Below are 19,820 nucleotides of genomic sequence, written 5' to 3' on the forward strand. Positions count from 1 at the left end.
ATAACTTCAGAACGCAACAAAGATCATGAATATTAGACTTAAAAAAAGTAGAATCAATCAAAGAGATGTACACAATATTGTAAGATCCATGAGCAGAAAACAGAAGGTGCTTACACATACAAGACAGTAATAAAAAATAGAAGTGAGAACATCAAACAATCAAAAAGTCTTTACTTTTCTGAAAAGATATGGATGCAAGAGGAAGGAAAGAAGGAAAACTGTGTGAGTTGATTGTTCACATGGCTTTCAAGGATTTTGCTGCAGAACGATAGGCCAGAACCTAGACAAAGAATAATAATTTAAATGTGCTAGGTCCGCAGTGGGTGTTTTGTAACCATTCTTTATTGAAAAGTAGCTGTACATATATAATAGTGGCTAGGATTCAGACAAATCAGATCTTACCAGAATTCATACACACCCACTGGTATTTGCTTTAAAGCAGAAACTCATGTGACATCCAACAGAATCTGTCCCACATTTTCATTTAGACGGGAAGATCATAAAGATCTGGCATGTGGCGCTTAGGAGGTAGACTAGACCGCAGACAAGATCAAGAATTATACCACTTCACAGTTGTTGTGGCTCCCACTCATATTAGTTATGTCCCTTCACTTCAAAATTTTTATTTTCAGTTCCCAATAAAGTTCTCCCTTTTGTTAACAAGATATTCACCCAGGCTATTTTCTTTTTGGACTGTGCTTCTTCTTCCTACTTGCCTTCCTAGTATTTGTTTCTCCTCTGCGTCCTTACAATAGTGTAAATGATAACCATATATATAGTTATGACTCGAGGTAGGTGATTCAAAATAAAACCCCAGTCCCACCTAGGGTGCAATATTACGGGGAACAACATTAATAACAGGCTGCAATTTCACGGTAGTTCAACAGTAACAATTACATTTCCTACACTCCTTCTCATATACTATACTTCTCCTCCTGTGAAACCAACCTCTCCTAGAGTTATGAATGAATGGATGGACATAGAAGGAGGCAACCATATGTAGAGAACGATGGTGGAGTCAGTCTCAGGGAAGGTCAAGATGTTAAAATGAAGATCACTCCTTCCACTGTCCTCTGGTTAGCAGACAGTACTACCATTATGGGCTACAGATTTGTTATAAGGTTTTACAGGGGTATTTATTACATAGTCATTTCTGTATGAAGGAGCCCAAGGTCTCTTCAGATTTAAGTAGATAATCATTAAGGGCCCGATGTAGGTAAATCTTTTTTACCACTTCTTAAATACCGATTCATACCGAATCGGTATTTAAGAAGTGGTAAAAAAGAGGAGGGGAGATGTAGGTATTTCAGATTCAGTAAATACCGAATCGTTAAGATTCTGTATTTACCGATTCTGTAAATACCGAATCGGTAATGCCCATTGATTCCTATGGGCATTGAAGCCCATAGGAATCAATGGGCATTACCGAATCGGTATTTACAGATTCGGTAAATACCGATTTCAGCAAGGGTGCAGGGGGTGTCACTTTGACACCCTCTGGCACCCCAAAAATAGGCATGTGCGCCATGTGGCACACAGACATGCCCTAAGGGCATGTCTGTGTGCCACATGGCACAGGTGTGCATGCACATATGTGCATGCACACCTGGATTCGGTATTTTACCACCCAATTGGATTGGGTGGTAAAATACCGATTCTTAAAGCCCTGTGGCACTCTGACATGTGCCAGCTACATCTGCATTTACAGAATCGGTATTTTACAGAGTCTGTATTTACCGATTCGGTAATTTTACCGAATCGGTAAACACAGAATCGGTAAAATACCGATTCTGTAAATGCATGCCCTACATCTGAAAACCCTAATACTGGTCGGAAACGGCCAAAATCGGCCGTTTCCGACTGGTATTAGGGCTCCTACATCTGGCCCTAAATCTTTAAAGATTCTCTAAAACGGGTCAATGGTGTACCTGTCTTTCAGCTATGTTTACTGTGTAAAGAATGTAGGCGTCTTCCCAAGCCATATGATGCCAATCCTGGCTGCTTAATCAATCAATCCATCATACAGTACTAGTATAGCAGGGCTTATCACCCATGAGAGTATTCAGGTGCTGGGCTACGGGTTTCAATCGAAGAGCCAGGTCTTGAGTTTCTTCCTGAAGGCTGTCAGTGGAGGTGATGTTTGGAGGTGGAGTGAGAGGGCGTTCCAGGACTTGGCAGTTCAGGCAGTGGTTCATGTATGCAGGACCTTATTCATGGAGAGCTTTGTAGGCGTGTATCTGTAGCTTGAACTGGCACATCTTCTGGATGGGAAGCCAGTGGAGGTCTCTCAGGTGCTGGACGATGTAGGTCCTTTTGAGCAGGTTGAGGATCAGTCTGGCTGCTGCATTCTGTATCGTCTGGAGTCTTCTCATGAGTTCGCTGGTGGAGCCTGAATAGAGTGTGTTGCCGTAATCAAGGCGGCTGGTAATAAGGGCCTTCGTCACTGTTTTTCTGGTGCTGATGGGGAGCCGTTTGAATATTCTGCAGGGCATGTGTGGAGTGTGGAAGCAGGCTGAGGAGATGGTGTTGACCTGTCATTTCATGGAGAGCTCACTGTCCAGGATGATGCCAAGGCTTTTGGCATGGTCTTTCGGTGTGGGGTGGGTCTGAGTTCTGATAGCCACCAGCCGTCGTTCCAGTGGCTGCCAAAAATCAGCACTTCTGATTTGTCCATATTGAGCTTCAGGCAGTTGTCCTCTATCTAGGTGGAAACGTTTTTCATGCAGTTGTAGAAGTTGGACTTCGTGGTGGTGGGGTCTGCTGAGAGCGAGAGGACGAGCTGGGTGTTGTTGGCATAGGAACTGATGTTGCTGTTGTTGCTTCTAATGGTGTCAGCTAGCAGTATCATGTAGATGTTGAAGAGGGTAGGATGGAGGGATGAACCTTGAGGGACGTCGCAGATGGTGTGCTTGGGTTGTGAGGGGAAGGGAGGGAATCAGATTCTCTGGGTGCGCCCCATGAGGAAAGATGCCATCCATTTAAGGGTGTCGTCTTGATTTCCAATCATGTGTAGTCAATTGATGAGTGAGTGGTGGGAGATGGTGTCAAAGGTTGCGGAGAGGTCGAGGAGGATCAGGATGTCAGACACTGCTCTGTTGAGTAGGGTGCGGATATTATCTGTTGCGTCGATCAGGGATGTCTTGGTGAAGTGGTTGCCTCTGTGTCCTGATTGAGAGTAGACTCTCTAAGAAGTTATCCACCCAGGCTATTTTCTTATTTGTGCTGAGCGTCCTCTTCCTACTTGCCTTCTCAGCATTGGTTTCTCCTCTGTATCCTTGACAATAGTGCAAATTATAGCCATATGTATAGTTATGACTCGAGGTAGGTGAATGGCTCTGCTGTTAGGGTTTTGAAGAGGAAGAGCTGACCAGATCCAGTTTTGAGGTTAAGTCAGGGAATTTCCCCACACAAGGGCTGGCACCATGTATAAAACAAAACCTTCAGAACCAGTCATCAAAACACTCTGAGACCTGTAGAAAATTCAGAAGAAGGACTGCCATGCTACTAGAAGGAAAGCTCTTCTGCCTCAGACAGCCTTGCTGTCTGAAGGAGGACGATTGGACCTTCTTGCCTTGATCCCAGGATACCAGAGTGACTCCAAGAGTTAGTTGGTTGATATCCTGTGTGAGCTACAGGGACACAACAAACTTCCAGAGACCTCCCTGCAACTGTCCATTTGACCAGCAAGAACTGAAACTCTCTGACCTGCCTGGGCCCTGCTTCTGGACTCTGAGGTGAGAGTCCTAATCCCCAAAATGTGCCCCAAGGTCCTGGAAGACCCTTGGCTGTCATCAGTTAGTGATCCTCCACAAATAAAGGTGAAAATCCTGAAGGTTGGGCTCCTTGTGACTATGAAGTGACCTCTTCATGCCGAAGATCAACCGCCTGTCACAGCCAGAAATGTGAAGCTCCAGTGGGGCCTGCTCTTTGTAACGACAGCAAACATCCACAATGATCGGCAACGCAAAACCTACAGCAACGACAGCCAACTGTGACGCCAACTTGAACCTCCAGCGACAATTGTCTCTTTGTGCTACAGCAATGACTGTCTGTGATGCTCGAACTGCTCTTCCCGTCAAAAGCCTCCTTCTTGCTGCCTCCTCCCATGCAAACTGAACTTTTCATGCCAGACTTGAAAAGGTAGCTTTTCAGCAGGACTCACTTGGTCCCTTGTTTTCGGCCCGCACTCCATCGTAGTCCGCCTGAACTTACGACTTTTCCCCAGTAGTAGCATTTTCTGCTTCTTGGAGCTATTTTCAATTTACACATTAAAAACCAAAATCTCCAGTTATACTTATTGGATTGTGTTCCTTTTGCTGGCATTGTATTTATTAAAATGTACTCTATTTTCCCAAATTGGTTTGGGATTGTTCTTGTGGGATTTTTTCAATGTATTACTATCTGTGTGCTGCAGGAATATTTTTATACATTGCCTCAAAGTTAAGCCCGACTACTTTAGTGACTACCTACCAAAGGCTTTAGCACAGGTTAATTTAGTGACTTTTGTAGATGACCCGAACAAGGATTGAGTTTGTTGCATGAGTAAGGCTTCCACCCCTCTCAACCAAAAACCGGTAAACAGTCAAAATATCGACTACAAAATATCGAATGGACATAATATCGGCTTCAAAATATAGAAAGAACAAAATATCGAATGGACAGAATATAGTCATCAAAAATATCGTTTTTAAGGTAAGTAATGTAATATTGAATTTTAAAAATATAGAAAGTCAAAATATCGAAGTATATAATATAGGTTATTAAAATTATCGAATTTTTAATAATATCGAATTTTTTATAGGTTTTTTATGTTATTATATGTGTGAAAAGTGTGTATTTATGTTATAATTTATTTTAATTAATTTGCGTAATTTAATTCTGTAGCGGGTTGTGGGTTTATAGGGGAATAGGGTGGGAAGTAATTTAATTCTAATTAATTAAATATGTAAATTTATTTATTGGTATTTATTTATTTATTTAAAAAAAAAATTAAGAACCTTTATTATCATTTCAAGTAAATACAAGCATAGGCCTACAAGCATCTCGGCCGGCCGCTAGTCAAGATTTAAGAGCAGCAAGCAGTATAAAAAGATACAGCAGCCCGAAATTCGGAGTGTGACAAGTGTCCAGGATATAACTTGTATTTCAGCGAACAGCAGGAGATCCAGGATTCGAGAAGGTTCATTTTACAGTAAAGAAGAAAAAAAAAAATATCAGAAGCAATGCCATACGGTCATACATGGTCCTACAATAGCAAGCACGAAGCGGGAATCAGCAAAGAGTGCGAATATATTTAAAGTAATGGGGGCAAGGCGTACGAGGCAGGATAAATGTAAAAAAAAAAAAAAACACATACGCTTCGTGGCGGACTACACCCCACCCCTCAAAACGAAACAGACTGTAGGAAACATGAAAAACAGCGACATCAAAAAGGAAGAAGGACAAAGGGCCATAGAGATAAAGAAGGAACAAATTAACAAACCCCACCCCCCTACCCCCCACCCTGCACCCCTGCAGAAGGCTACGGCCTACCCCCCCCCAGCAGCGTGCCTATCGCCCTAAATGAGAGACCCGAAATATAGAAGAAGAGAAAAAAGAAAAAGAAGAAAAAATATGGAGAAGGGCCCTCGGTCGAGCCACCCGACCCCCCCCCCTCACCCACCGCGTACAGTAAACATCCTAAAAGCTGGATCAGAACAGCCACAGTAAACAATAAACATCAATAGCGCTGCATTAACATCTCCACTGAGTGTCCCCCTCAACACCGTCAGCCAATAATGAGTTCCACTATGTCCTAGATGGTCTCACCCCTTGCCTTTTCTATCAATAGAACCAACATATGTCCATTTGTCAACCGGCATACAGAGCAGTGTGGAGAGTCCAATCGATCCGGGCGGACCGGGCAGCGCCGTCACTCCAGGGGGCTGTAGCCCCAAAAACCCAGCCGAATATGTATGGCTGAAATCCATCTGTGTCAGTATCGACATCGGAAACATCCTCCAGTCCGCACACAATCTCACCATCCAGGAAGAGAGAGTCACACAAGCCAGTAAGCGTTGAAACGCCGCCGGGGCAGCCCAATCCATAGATCGATGTTGGTTCCTCAGCCGCCAAACAGATAAGGGCCCCGACGAGTCACTCACATATACTACAGATCCATCCAAAGCGGCATCATGAACCGGGTCTATCGGCTTCTCCACCAACGGAGGCGTAGCTGGAGCATTCATCACTGACGCAGAAGCGGGCACATCGGCACTTCCTGGAGATCGAACCAGGCCGATGTGGAGCGGTGGGTCAACAATGGCGGCCATCCTTCTTCCCAGATCCCGGGCGTCCCGGATCAGGGTCATCTGCAGGGTTGTTAACGCAGCCAGGACATCTCTAAACGTGGGCTCTTTCTCATGTCGCCAGACCCCAGGACTCTCACGCACAGCGGCTTCTCTGCCCGGATGAGGTGTGCGTATGTGGGTGCTATCCGCCATCTTAGCTGATCCGGCACCGTCCTTCTCCACCTCACCTCGGGACCGGGCCCCACACCAGGAGGGAACAGGATTCACTACGGGGATCCCGAAAGTCAAGGCAGGTTTCTCAGCGGAGGGTCACAAAAGGGCTAAACAAAATCTCCGCCGCTCCCTGGGAGCCGCCCACCGACACCGGGAAAGGGCGTGAATATGCCCGGACACAGCACTGGAATGGGGGGCCAAGTGTCGTGCGCACTCCTCGACCCTGCTGTATCGCACTGACCACAAGGCTCTCCGCTAGATGGACTGGGTTGGCACTGTCGCCATCGGCCATCAAGTCTTCGATTCCCACCGTCCGACTCCTCACCATCACCAGAGGCCGCTGTTGACGCAGTCGCGGCCGGCCACTCTCCTCACTCTAGACCCCGGTCCCAGCTCCGTGAAGGCCGCAAAACAGTTGGGGGCATTTCAACGGGTCTGCCGCACGTAGAAGCTTCAGGAGCAAACGGTAAGTGAAAGTTGTTCTTCGCCTACTGAAATATATCGTTGCGGCTCAGGATAAGTGCCAGGATGTATGTGCGGGGTGAGAAGGCTCACGGAGCCGAGCGGTTACGCAGCCATCTCGGTCGCCATCTTGGCTCCTCCCTCCTGGTATTTATTTTTAATTAATTGTTAATTAATTTCTATTAAGTAATTAATTACATTTTAATTGGCAATTCATTTTAATTAAACGATTAATTGATGATTATGTTAATTTTACTAATTTATTTTCGGTAGCGGGTTGTGAATTTATTGGGGAATTTGGTGGGAAGTAATTTATTTATAATTAATTAAATATGTAAATTTATTTATTGGTATTTATTTTGAATTAATTGTTTATTAATTTTATTGGGGTCATTAATTACATTTTAATTGCCAATTAATTTGATTTAATTGTTTAATTGATAATTATGTTAATTTTACTAATTTATTTTCTGTAGCGGGTTGTGGGTTTATATGGGAATAGGGTGGCAAGTAATTTAATTATAATTAATTAAATAATTGTATTTATTTATTTGGATTTAATTTGAATTAATTGTTAATTAATTTTTAATTGCTAATTAATTACTTGTTAATTTGGAATTAATTTGTATTAATAGGTAACCAATTGTAATAATTAATTTTAATTAGTAATTTTAATTGATTAATTATTATATTATATTAAATTGGTAATTACTTATAATTAATTTGTTATGGATATTAATATATATATATTTTTAAATAATATATGAAGTATTTACTTTCCCTACTGTTGCACTCCCTGGAGTGGGAATAGTACTTTTTACCCCTACGCTATCCAACGCTTTCCCTACTGTTGCACTCTCTGGAGTGGGAATAGTAATTTTTACCCCTACGCTATCCAGCGCTTTCCCTACTGTTGCACTCTCTGGAGTGGGAATAGTAATTTTTACCCCTACACTATCTAACGCTTTCCCTACTATTGCACTCTCTGGAGTGGGAATAGTAATTTTTACCCCTACGCTATCCAGCGCTTTCCCTACTGTTGCACTCACTGGAGTGGGAATAGTAATTTTTACCCCTACGCTATCCAGCGCTTTCCCTACTGTTGTACTCACTGGAGTGGGAATAGTAATTTTTACCCCTACGCTATCCAGCGCTTTCCCTACTGTTGCACTCACTGGAGTAGAAATAGTAATTTTTACCCCTACGCTATCCAACCCTTTCCCTACTGTTGCACCCACTGGAGTGGCAATAGTAATTTTACCCCTACCCTATGCAACGCTTTCCCTACAGTTGCACTCTTTGGAATGGGAATAGTAATTTTTACCCCTACGCTATCCAACGCTTTCCCTACTGTTGCACTCTTTGGAGTGGGAATAGTAATTTTTACCCCTACGCTATCCAACGCTTTCCCTACTGTTGTACTCTCTGAAGTGGGAATAGTAATTTTTACCGCTACTCTATCCAACGCTTTCCCTACTGTTGCACTCATTGGAGTGGGAATAATAATTTTAACACTCCCGCTATCCTATGATAATAATATTGAATATTTGTAAATAATATTATGTTAATATATATATATATATATATGTTTTAACAAATAAAATTGTATTTTTTTTAACTTAAATTAATTATTTAATAATTTTAAGGTTATTTAAGTATTTTTAAGTATATTTTAGTTATTTATTTTTAATATTTTTTTAATTTTACATTAATTTTAATAAATTCGATATTTTTACAAAGTACATATTTTTAAACGATATTTTGGAGTCGATATTTTTGTACTCACCTGTTTGTAGATAGGACTTCGATATTTTGTCTTTCGATATTTTGGCATCGATATTATTAGTACTCTATATTTTGTCCCTCGATATTATGTCAGTGATCCCAAAAAACCCAATGTTTTACAAAGCCTTTTCTAAACTGCAGTTTGGCATTTTTCAGGATTGCAAAATGGGATTAGTAATATGGGAAAGGATTTTTGCAGTTGCAAACCCTGGGATTTCGTGTATCTCAGGGTTTGTGACTGCAAAAACCATTAGTGCATCTGGCCTTTAGCTGCTTGATGAACTAGGCAGAAGACCTTTCAGTCAAGGTATCATTAAGTTTATTTATAGGTTACTTTATATCCTGTCTTCGGTAAAGCATGGAAGGTTAAGATTAAATTATGTGGAAAGATCAATGTGGTTTATATTATTTCTATACAAAAAATACAGCAGATAGAAAGGGATTTTTACGAGTTTGAAGGGGATACTCCTGGTCCCCTTTAGATAAAGTAATCAAACAGTTGGAGGAGTACACCCAGGAGACAGCTCACTGTCTCCGCAGTACTGGGAGAGGTGCACAGGAAAGGAAATTCTCCTTTCTTAAGAAGACCCCTCACTCACCAACCTAGTTGGTGACGTGCTTCATCATTGGGGTCCCACCCGAATAGTCGAATGCTATCCGGGTGTGCTATGACACTTGATTACAGTGGAGCAGGTTAATTTTTGTTGTGCAAGTGAGTGAAAAAAGTGATTTAAAAATTGGCCAGATATAACTCACTAAACAATCTTTATTCTGGAGCAACTGGACAATATTAAAAGAGTTAGTAAGATGTCATTCTTGTTTAAATTGACCTTCGGTATCTAATGTGCATAAAAAGTGCTTAAAAAGGTCTACATGTTTCAAACTGAAGATGTTAGTACCAGGTTTTAGTCAGGACCGGTGAACGTGACCCGGGCGGTATACACTCGCTAAGGTGTACCCTACCCTTGATCCCTATGACCTAACCATGTACTCACGGTCAGGCGTCCTTTCGTCCAATTCATCGAAAGGAGAAAATCTGAAAAGACAAACATATAATCACAAGCAAACACAATACGTAGCTGTAATGTAGTCTCTGGAAGGTTAAGTGCTCCTTCAGCTCCAAATTGTGTGTGTAAAGAACGTCAGAAATACACACATCACGAAGTGTGCCTCAGAAAGTAAGAGGCAGTGAACAGTATATTTACACAATCATTCAAGTGACAAAATCAGTCACTCAGGAATAAAACATACCCACTGCTAGCAGTCATTATGGGGGGAGTCTGTGAACTCAGTGCATCCGTAAAGTGCATATGCATGGATGCATCAATAAACACACGGAGATATCGATGGAGCCCGTGGGTGTGGATACCTACGCTCTCAATCAATTCGGTGAGGGCGCAAGAACAAATGCATGCATGCCGGATATGAGAGCGTAATAGTCATGGTGCCTAGGATCATGGTGGGAGGAAAAGTATTGCTCACTAAAAGCGCGATGTTGCGTGCCTCATTGGAGAATGTGCTCCCCATTAAAGTGCCCCCCGTCTGGAGGTAGAGGGCTCCCTCGAACTCGAAGTAATTTCTCTTCAAGGCCAGTCTGGTAAATTCCAGAATGAAGCCCTTGGGTGTCCTATGTGTCCAGAGTGTTTCGTTCAGGGCTTTTTTCAGTACTTCCAGGGTGTCATCCTGTGGGATGCTGGTATAAAGGCTTTCTATGTCAAAGCTTACCAGAATTGTGCTTTCATCCACTGTGAAGTCCTTGAGTAGTTTCAGGAGACATTTGGTATCCTGTAGGTAGGTAGAGGTGTTTTGTACCAGAGTTTTTAGAAAGAAGTCACAAAAACGTTCGAGGGTTCGAGTAGAGAACCAATCCCCGACACAATGGCTCTACCTGGTGGGAGGATCTTGTTCTTATGCATTTTGGGCAAAGTGTACAAGAATGGAATTTTGCCCTCACTGTTGCAAAGAAAATCTGCTTCCTGTTTAGAGATGTGCCCCATCAATTCTGCATGTTTCACAAGGGATCTGACGCTTATCATGTGACGCCCCCTGATCGCGCACCCGGAAGCGCCTTGCACTTAACCGGCAAGAACGCTCCGATGCGGTGATCCCACGGGGGCAGTGGCGGGTCCTTGGGGTAGGCGCAGCAACCGGTGACTGTCTGCACGCAGTAAGTACATATACCTGATGCAGGTGGGCTCCGCAGGAATTCCCTGTTTTTTAAGAGACTTACCATCAGAACTTTACTCGTTATGCTCCTTTATTTAGATCATGTACTGAGCAAGCACAACAACCCCGACTCCCATGAGGCAGGCAACATTGCACTTTTAGTAAGCAATCCTTTTCCTCCCACCATGATCCTAGGTACCATGACTATTACGCTCTCATATCCGGCATGCATGCATTTGTTCTTGCGCCCTTACCGAATTGATTGAGAGCGTAGATACCTACTACGAATTAATGATGTAAGTGGTGTTTAAATATATACCCACGGGCTCCATTGATATCCCCGTGTGTTTATTGATGCATCGATGCATATGCACTTCAAGACTGCACTGAGTGCACAGACACCCACCATAATGACTGCTAGCAGTGGGTATGTTTTATTCCTGAGTGACTGATTTTGTCACTCAGGCAGTGAATACTACCGTTCACTGCCTCTTACTTTATGAGGCACACTTCTTGATGTGTGTATTTCTGACGTTCTTTATACACACAATTGGGAGCTGAAGGAGCACTTAACCTACTAGAGAGTGCATTACAGCTACATATTGTGTTTGCTTGTGATTATATGTTTGTCTTTTCAGATTTTCTTCTTTCGACGAATTGGACAAAAGGACGCCTGACCGTGAGTACATGGTTAGGTCATCGTGATGAAGGGTAGGGTACACCTTTGCGAGTGTATACCGCCCGGGTCACGTTCACTGGTCCTGACGAAAACCTGGTACTACCATCTTCAGGTTGAAACATGTAGCCCTTTTTATGCACATTTTTCCTCTATAAAAATACCAAAGGTCAATTTAACCAAGAACGGCATCTTACTAACTCTTTTAATATTTTCCAGTTGCTCCAGAATAAAGAATTTTTAGTGAGTTATATCTGGCCAATTTTTAAATCACTTTTTTCACTCACTTGCACAACAAAAAATAACCTTCTCCACTGTAATCAGGTGTTGTAGCACACCCGGATAGCATTAAGGTATTCGGGTGGGACCCCAATGCTGAAGCATGTCACCAACTAGGTTGGTGAGTGAGGAGTCTTCTTAAGAAAGGAGAATTTCCTTTCCTGTGCACCTCTCCCTTTACTGCAGAGACAGTGAGCTGTCTCCTGGGTGTACTCCTCCAACTGTTTGATTATATTATTTCTAACCTTTGCCCAGGTTGTCAGTCTTCTGAGTTATCCTCATGTTATGAATTTAAAAAATGAAGGGAGACAGGAAATTGACAGTGATCAAACCAGTCGACTACATTGGGATTGTCTACTTCTAGACAGTCGTTCTAAAATATAATGAGATGTTGGGTATCCATAAGGTGTGAGTCGGTTTAAGGAAGTTTTGGATCATATGCTCCTGTAAATAGAACAAGAAAAAGGGAGAATAAACAAGCATTAATATTTTTAAAAACTATAAAAATGTGGTTATTTATTGGGCAACATGAGTTGAGATATGACATAGTCCACATAGAGTTCGACATAGAAATCATTATCCTGGGGGATGAGAAATTATTTTATTTCCTACATACCTAGTACCAGCAAAGCAAACATGGGTTCTACAATAAGGCACTGGAAAGTAGGGAAAGAGTCAGGCACCACCGGGAGATAGGGGAAATAGTTTTTGTAAATCACAGCTATTCCAAGTCTCAGTTTTACCGCTTCTATCAAGAAGGATATTGGAGTAGTCATTTAGAATAAGCAAATCCATGCTGGGTTGAGATGTTTCATTGATCTATGTATCTGCCAATATTAAACGATAGAGGGCCGTGTAAATGGTCTATGCCCTTGATGGGTACAGGCCTAACTGGTGCCGACGGAGATGGAGGAAGAAGACTGAATGCCACAGAAAAGAGAAACTTAGAGAAAAAAATAAAACTATCACAACAAGAAACCTGCAAACTAGTAAGATGAGAAGACCGAGGAATTTGAAAAGGAAAGGAGATAAGAAAGTGGTTCAAAGTAAAGAGAAAATACATTAGATAAGCAGGGAAATGAGCAAAATATATGAACACAAGAGATAATAGATCGATGCAAGTTAGGGGACTGAAGCTAAGAAAGGTGATGGAAATCAAGAAAAGAAATCATGCAGTGTTGGCATAAGCAGAGCAAGAGCAAAAATGTGGGGGCGAAGTGAACAGGAAGCAGCACAGGTAAGATGTTAACGTCATCACAAAAAGAGGGCAAAGAAAAGGAGGGGAATGATGGATAATCAAAAAGTCAAAGAAGGAATGGAGGAAAACTGCTGTAACAGAGGTAAACTGCTTTGAACCCAGGATGAATGGAAAGGATGGCCATCTTGCTGCCTGGCCACAGAGGTGTGGGGTGGGATAGAAAGTATGAGAAGAAGTCGCAAGTTCTGCTGGAATTCTTATTAAATGGGGCACCCATAATTGAGTGATGCACACAAACGGAATATCTAGGTAGAGCAAAAGGACTAGAATGAAACTCGATTTGCTGCTGAATGGACTTGTCAGAGAGATGGGTGGAGAGATGGTAGGATATATAACATCGGAGGTTGTGTTAGGAGGGAATATGGGGGCATGAGGCGAGGTGCGAGAACGCCAAATGGGGCTAAGGGGGACCATGAGAAGAGTGATCATGTAGCAGTAGTATTTGATGAGAGCAGAGCTTTAAGGAGCCTAATTACAAATTGCACAGATTTAGACGCAGAACTACCAGCTGTTCAAAATTAACTATTGTGTCCGGTATCTTTGCATCTATATCCACCTATATTCCAAGTTAATCACCACAAAATGGAAAATAACAAAGTGGACACAGTTCTTCGAAGTTAGATGGAGGAAGGGGGTGATCAGGACGGCAGTGGGCAGGGCGGGACGTGGTGTTGCAGAGTGGAGCATTACATGCTATTGAAGGGGGTTGGGCAGGGGCTACGGGCTGTGCCAGACTGCACTCCAAGAGTAAAGTGGTTGAACCAGCCAGATGTTTCTTTCTGGCAAAACCGGGTTTGGTGTTCTCACACCTGGGACATCGGGGTGCGTGACAACTGGACCAGTCGTAATAGAACAAAGTGGCTTTCCACCAAAGTATACTGCTCGGTACAGCTTGTAATCGGGACCTAAGTGAAGAGATATAAACATCAAACTAGCAGCTGGGTTGGACCAGCCAGCTGCTCAGGCCATGAAGAGGCAATGCTAGTCACATGGCTGGACCCTTCTGGAATAGCACAGTGTTCTTCTAACACTGTGAACTGGTGTGCTGCCAGCAAATTGTTAGTTCACTGCATGGAATGTTGTCCACTTCCTTTCGTCTTTTGAGCCAAAATACGTTAGCGAATACTTGCCGTCCCACAGTCTTTGTTGCTCACCTGGTTCCCGCATATGGAGATGTTTAGCAGACGATGGTACTTCATCCCCTTCGCAGTAAAACTTGGCTCACTCTTGAAGGAGGTGCTGCTGGCAAGTGCTGAGAAGTCATATTGTAAGTTCATGCCATCCTTGAACAGTGTAAAGTGGCAGTCATTGTAGCACAGGGATTTGAGCTGGTGGAGATGAAAGTCAAAAGGAGATTAGAGCCTGCTCCTTGTAAAGTCCAGCCTCTAAAAAAATCTAATTGACCTCCAGCACTGGAGCGACTCAATATTTGACAGGGGACACCATATGACAGTGGGACAGTTTAGGGAAAAGGGGGATGCATTAACAGTTTCTTGACTTAAAACAGAGAACATGATAAGTGATAACAACACAAATTATGAATTCTTCCCAGTAAAACTAATAACCATCTTAAAGTATATATACAGAACCCAAAATGTAACCCCATCACATGTAGTATGTGTATGAGGAGAATGAAAACATACACATCACAGTCCCCAAGTTGCAGCCACTTTTGGTTAATTTCTCTGTATTAGGTTATTACAGTCCACTTTACAAGATCACTGTACAGTGGAACAGTAAGCCCCCTTCCGTCCCTCCAAAGCGACACAGTCTACCCACCATATCCCTACTTCGCACATCCCAGCAGGGGGTCCCAGCACGGCGGGGAACCGAGGGGAGGTGGAGCGGGGGGTGGATGAGCCTGAGGGGATGGAACATGTGTCCCAACTGATAGGATTAATTGATTCCTACGTGAAGTGATGCGAAACAAAATGACAAACCATGAACAACTTCTGTGCGACTTCCCTGAAGCCCTGAATAACAAGATTAAGTATCCCGGCGGCCCCTTGCCTCCCCCTACCTCTAGGCAGCCGTACCGATGGACCCTGCGTGACCACGCGCCCCAGCAGGCACCTCATTGTTTGTCCAACGCTCACCCTTCTTAGTTGTCACCACTGTCGCTCGCACGTGAATAGCCACTGACCCTTTTCAGTTAGGGCCGTTCCGTCGTCACGTCTGACCTCCATTTTGATGACGTAGGTGTCCCACATTGTTATGCCCTGGACCACCCCCCTCCGGTGACCTGCCATGAGTAGAGTTGCCTTCTCTGTCATGACCCATTTTCGGAGGTCATCCATCTAGGCTGCCCCTGAGGGGGGCCCAAAGCTTTCCAAGCCATTGCGATGCGACGCTTGTGGAGTGCCAGTGCTGGGCCTACCATGCCACATTCCAACTTGATGTTGGTACTGTATGCCATTCACCCCAGCAAAGAAAGCCCAGGTGCAGGAGCCAGTTCCCTGCTGACGAGGTCCGACACCCGGGTCAACACCTCCATTCAGGCTTGTGAATCTCGGGGCATTCCCATACCATATGGTAGAAGGACGCCCCGATGTGGCACATCTTGGGCAGCCCGCTGCTGTCCCTAGGATCATACTCCCAATACGCCTTGAGAGGTATGCCTGAGGCAGATAATTAAACTGCAGGTATTTAAAGCATGCATTTGCTGTGATGATTTTAGTGTATCGTTTTGCCGCTTTGCACTGGACGCCTGTGACGTCCATCTTCATACATTGGGCCCACTTGGCAAGCGTGTTATTACTAGGCCTTGTCAATTGTTCTTGCAGAACACTATATAAGGTCGCTACAGCCATTTCGTGGGTCAGCAGGCAATGCAATGGGCGCAGTTCATTGGGACCCCATCTGACCAACAATGCATGAGCCAGTGCACCATATGCCACAAATTCAGTGGCGGTTCCTACGCAACGGCGGAGGAGCGTCGCCCATTGCCTGGCTCAGAGCCAGCAAATGTATATTAAAACGATGTTCTGACATCGTTTTACTTTACATTTGCCAGCTCTTAGACAGTGCTGTTTGGAGGGTTGGGGCCCGAGGTATGGCCGGGGGAGGAGGAGTGCTATGTGTACTCCACTCCCTAAGTGCGTCTCAGGCCGACCAAAATACACATGTGCACCTAGGTTTTCTCCAGCCAAGCTGTATTGAGCAGCAGGGCTGTAGAAACTCCACAGACTCCCTGGTCTGGGCATTTTTTCTGCCTGCTCAGACCAATTCCGCGCTGTAGAGGACAGGGAGTCCGTCCTAGGGGCTGCTGGGACCAGCAGGCAGGAAGAGGAAATGCAGCACGAAGAGACGCGACGCTGGGGCAGTCGTGCAGCAAAAGGTAAAAAAATTTTTTATTCAATCCCCGCACACCCCGCGCGACCTCGTCCCACCTTTCCCCCTGCCCCACCACCCTTTGTTTATGGCTGTTGTTGCTGCACAAACTGTCCAGCCCCTAGTTCATAGGCTTCCCGCAGCTGCGCACAAAACAATAGCCCACCCTGGTCAAACAGACCTCCTGTGGTCACAATACAAGCAGTGGCTCATGGGCGTGCATCAAAGGTGCAAGCAATGGCACTGGTGTCCAGAAGCTGCCAGAGTGGGAGTGACTGGCTTAAGGGAATGGATTCACTCTAGTGCACAGATATTTAATCCAGCAGGCTTTACAACCATATATATGCATGGCAACCGACATTTAATCCAGCAGGCCTTTACAACCATATATATGCATGGCAACCGAAATGTAATCCAGCAGGCCTTTACAACCATATATATGCGTGGCAACCGAATCCCGGGTGACTTGGAAGGAAAAGAAACTTCCTCTAGCCTGGTATGCTCTATAATTTTCTCAAGTGCTATACGTTCCAGACCTGCAGGGGCAAGAGGGCATCTCATCAGCCAGTATAAATGCGTCCCAGCATAATACCATTCATAATTTGGCGCTCCTAGTACTCCCTCCTGAAGTGGACATTCAGTCTTATGCAGTGCCACTCTCTTACGCTTGCCTCCCCAGATCAAGTCTGAGAGCAACATAGACAAATCGGTAAAGAAATAGTGCAACATCAATGTTGGAATTGCAGAAAAGATATACAGTAACCACTGCAATACAAGCATTTTGGCAATAGCTATTCGGCCTGCGGAGAAAGAGGTAACGTGCACCAAACAGCTAGCAACTGCCTAGAGCTTGCTAAGACCCTACTCAAATTGTGTTTCCCCAGGTCATCCTTGTCATGGTGCACATGGACCCCGAGATATTTGAAAGTGTCGGATGCACACCTCAATTTGGTTTCAAGGGTCACTGCCAAATCTTGCAGCGTCTGTCTCTGAAGGGGAAAGAGACAGGACTCTCCCAGTTCACCCTAAGACCCGAGTGGGTCCTGAAGTCGTCTAGGGCTGTAGAACTCTCCTCCTTTCAACAAGGTAAAATTGGTATACACCTAATTGGTTTATTTATATTGCCTATAACTCCCTAGTGTAAGGTACTATGTGTACCTAAGGCCTATACATTAAATACTACCAGTGGATGGCAGCACTTATTGTGCCATTCACTGCAGTGGAATTGTAAAGCATATCTCCATGCCTTCCCATTATGGCCTGGCAGTGCAGTTGTAGGACTGGAAATCTAACTGAAATATGAAGTAAAAATGTTTTCAAAATATTACGGAATAGTAATTTTTAGAAAGTTTCCTTCTCCCTGCCTGACATTACTGGAAGACAATCTGCATTTTTGCTCTCCAACTTCACACAGCCAGTAATGAGTTTTGAATAGGTGTGAAGATCCTTCCAGGAGGAAATAATAGGCTGACCTGAATGGAGGGAAATTACCCCTCTGAACATGACGGATCATACAGGATGGGGCTGTGTTAAATCCTGCTTGAATGGCACAACCTGCTTGACAGGTCTGCTGGGGTTTTTCTTATGACACTTGGGGTGCACTTCAAAGAGACCTTCCCGTCACAGGTAAATGTAGCTGACACTTGGGCAGGGCCCTTCTTTTGTCCCCCAAGGCAGACAGGCCCCAATCACACTGGGCCTCTTTGTGACATGACAGTGTCAAAGCCTCTTTGACAGCTCCACTGGATTTACATATCACATTTAAGGCGTACTTCAAAGTAGGGAAACTGAATGCTAAAAAACTTAGTCTTAGTGCCCAAAACTCAACTTTGTTCTATCAGACTGCTGTCTCTGAGGGACTGCCCCATAATGGATTTTAGTATTTGATGTGGGAGGACACTAGAATTACCATAGCAAAGCCCCACACAGACCCCCTACTGAGGCCAAAGACGTCAGCCATCTTGGAAATGCTCAAATTGGGTAGGGTTAGCTCTGGGAATCTTTACCCCATTTGTTAGGGCTCCCCAATGGGTACTTCCCACCCACTAGCTTGTGCAAGGAATAAATGTGGCATCTCCAAGCACCCTCTTCAGAACAGTGTGGTACATGAGAAGAGGACTACGCTTGCTGTCGGTGACCTGAGAAGATCCCTAAACAACTGGACTTGCTCTCTCAGTACAATGAAGTGGACGCCAAGAGTCATAATGCTGACCTCTTGTTCAAGCTACAGGGACACAATACGCAAAAAGAGACCTTTCCTGCAACTGCCCAGCTGATCAGTGGAAACTGGACCTGGACTGGACTCTAGTCCTTTAAGTTTCAATCTACCAGAGGCCCTGTGGGGTGTTAGAAGTGTACTTCTGTGTTGGGTTGAAACTTAAGGACAAAAGTCAGAAGAAGAAATCTTTGACCAGGTCAAATCTAGTTAAGTTTTCCCCATGTGTGCTCCATCATGGTCAACGTCAAATTGCCCCTTGGTCTCGGCCATGACCATTGACTACCTTCGGCACTTTGTGCTTCTTGGGATTATTCCTACTTACATTTTTTTGCATTTTTTCATTTTGGTGTGTGTAGGAACTGGGGTCACCAGTTCCCCGGGGGTAGCCTGGCACGAGCAGGTAGGCACCCGAAAGCTACGTTGTAAAGTAACTACACAACACACACACCCACTGAGACAATAAGTGCACACGCAATGATGGAGACCACAACAGTGAGCTTGAGTAAAAATCAAATCATTTTATCTGGAGCAGTGCATCAAAGATAAACATTCCATTGGATCCCTTCATCCAGAGAGCAATTCAGTATTCAATATAACCTGTCGCGGTAACCATACCATTAATCAAAGGCAGAATATTTCATTAAATTATTTCACCAAGAATAACCATTTCATTGAGGGCTCAGCATTTCATTACCTCCCAATAAACTTTTCATTGTGTCAGAAATTTGCATGTCATTAAACCAGAGTAGGGCATTTCATTATCTACTGGTAGGCAATGCATCATCATTTCCCTATAGAACAATAACCATATTAGTGGGCACGAACCAACAGTCCACCGCCCACGAATAAACAGGCCATTAACAACCAGGCAGGAATAAGCATTTCAATACTCTCCCCCAGCATTTCATTAGGCCCCCATAGTCATGCATCAGGCTTCAAAGGAGCATTACATTAGGTCCGACATTGCAATCGGCGAGGAGACCCAGGCAATCGGTGCAAATTTGCATGTCATGAAACATATTCACTGGGCTTTGGTATCTAACACCTCTCCTCGGGGCCATTAACCATTCTGGCTCTTCCCCCTGGCCTTCCCGTTAGAAGGGGTCTCTGTAGGCGGTTCAGTGGGGCTGAGATACTTTCCTG

At 44.1% G+C, this 19,820-nt stretch overlaps 1 protein-coding gene across 4 annotated transcripts in view; it reads right to left on the reverse strand.

The window, feature by feature from the left end:
* The window catches only part of ELAPOR1 (endosome-lysosome associated apoptosis and autophagy regulator 1), a 489,842-nt gene that overhangs the window by 73,218 nt on the left and 396,804 nt on the right, over positions 1-19,820 (reverse strand). For all 4 annotated transcript variants that reach the window (XM_078644216.1, XM_078644219.1, XM_078644218.1 and 1 more), the window contains exon 15: positions 14,284-14,457. In XM_078644216.1, the coding sequence (XP_078500342.1) occupies positions 14,284-14,457 (174 nt within the window). The remainder of the gene's footprint in view (positions 1-14,283; positions 14,458-19,820) is intronic.

The sequence above is a fragment of the Lissotriton helveticus genome, chromosome 5_1 (genome assembly GCF_964261635.1).
Source record: "Lissotriton helveticus chromosome 5_1, aLisHel1.1, whole genome shotgun sequence".
NCBI lineage: Eukaryota > Metazoa > Chordata > Amphibia > Caudata > Salamandridae > Lissotriton > Lissotriton helveticus.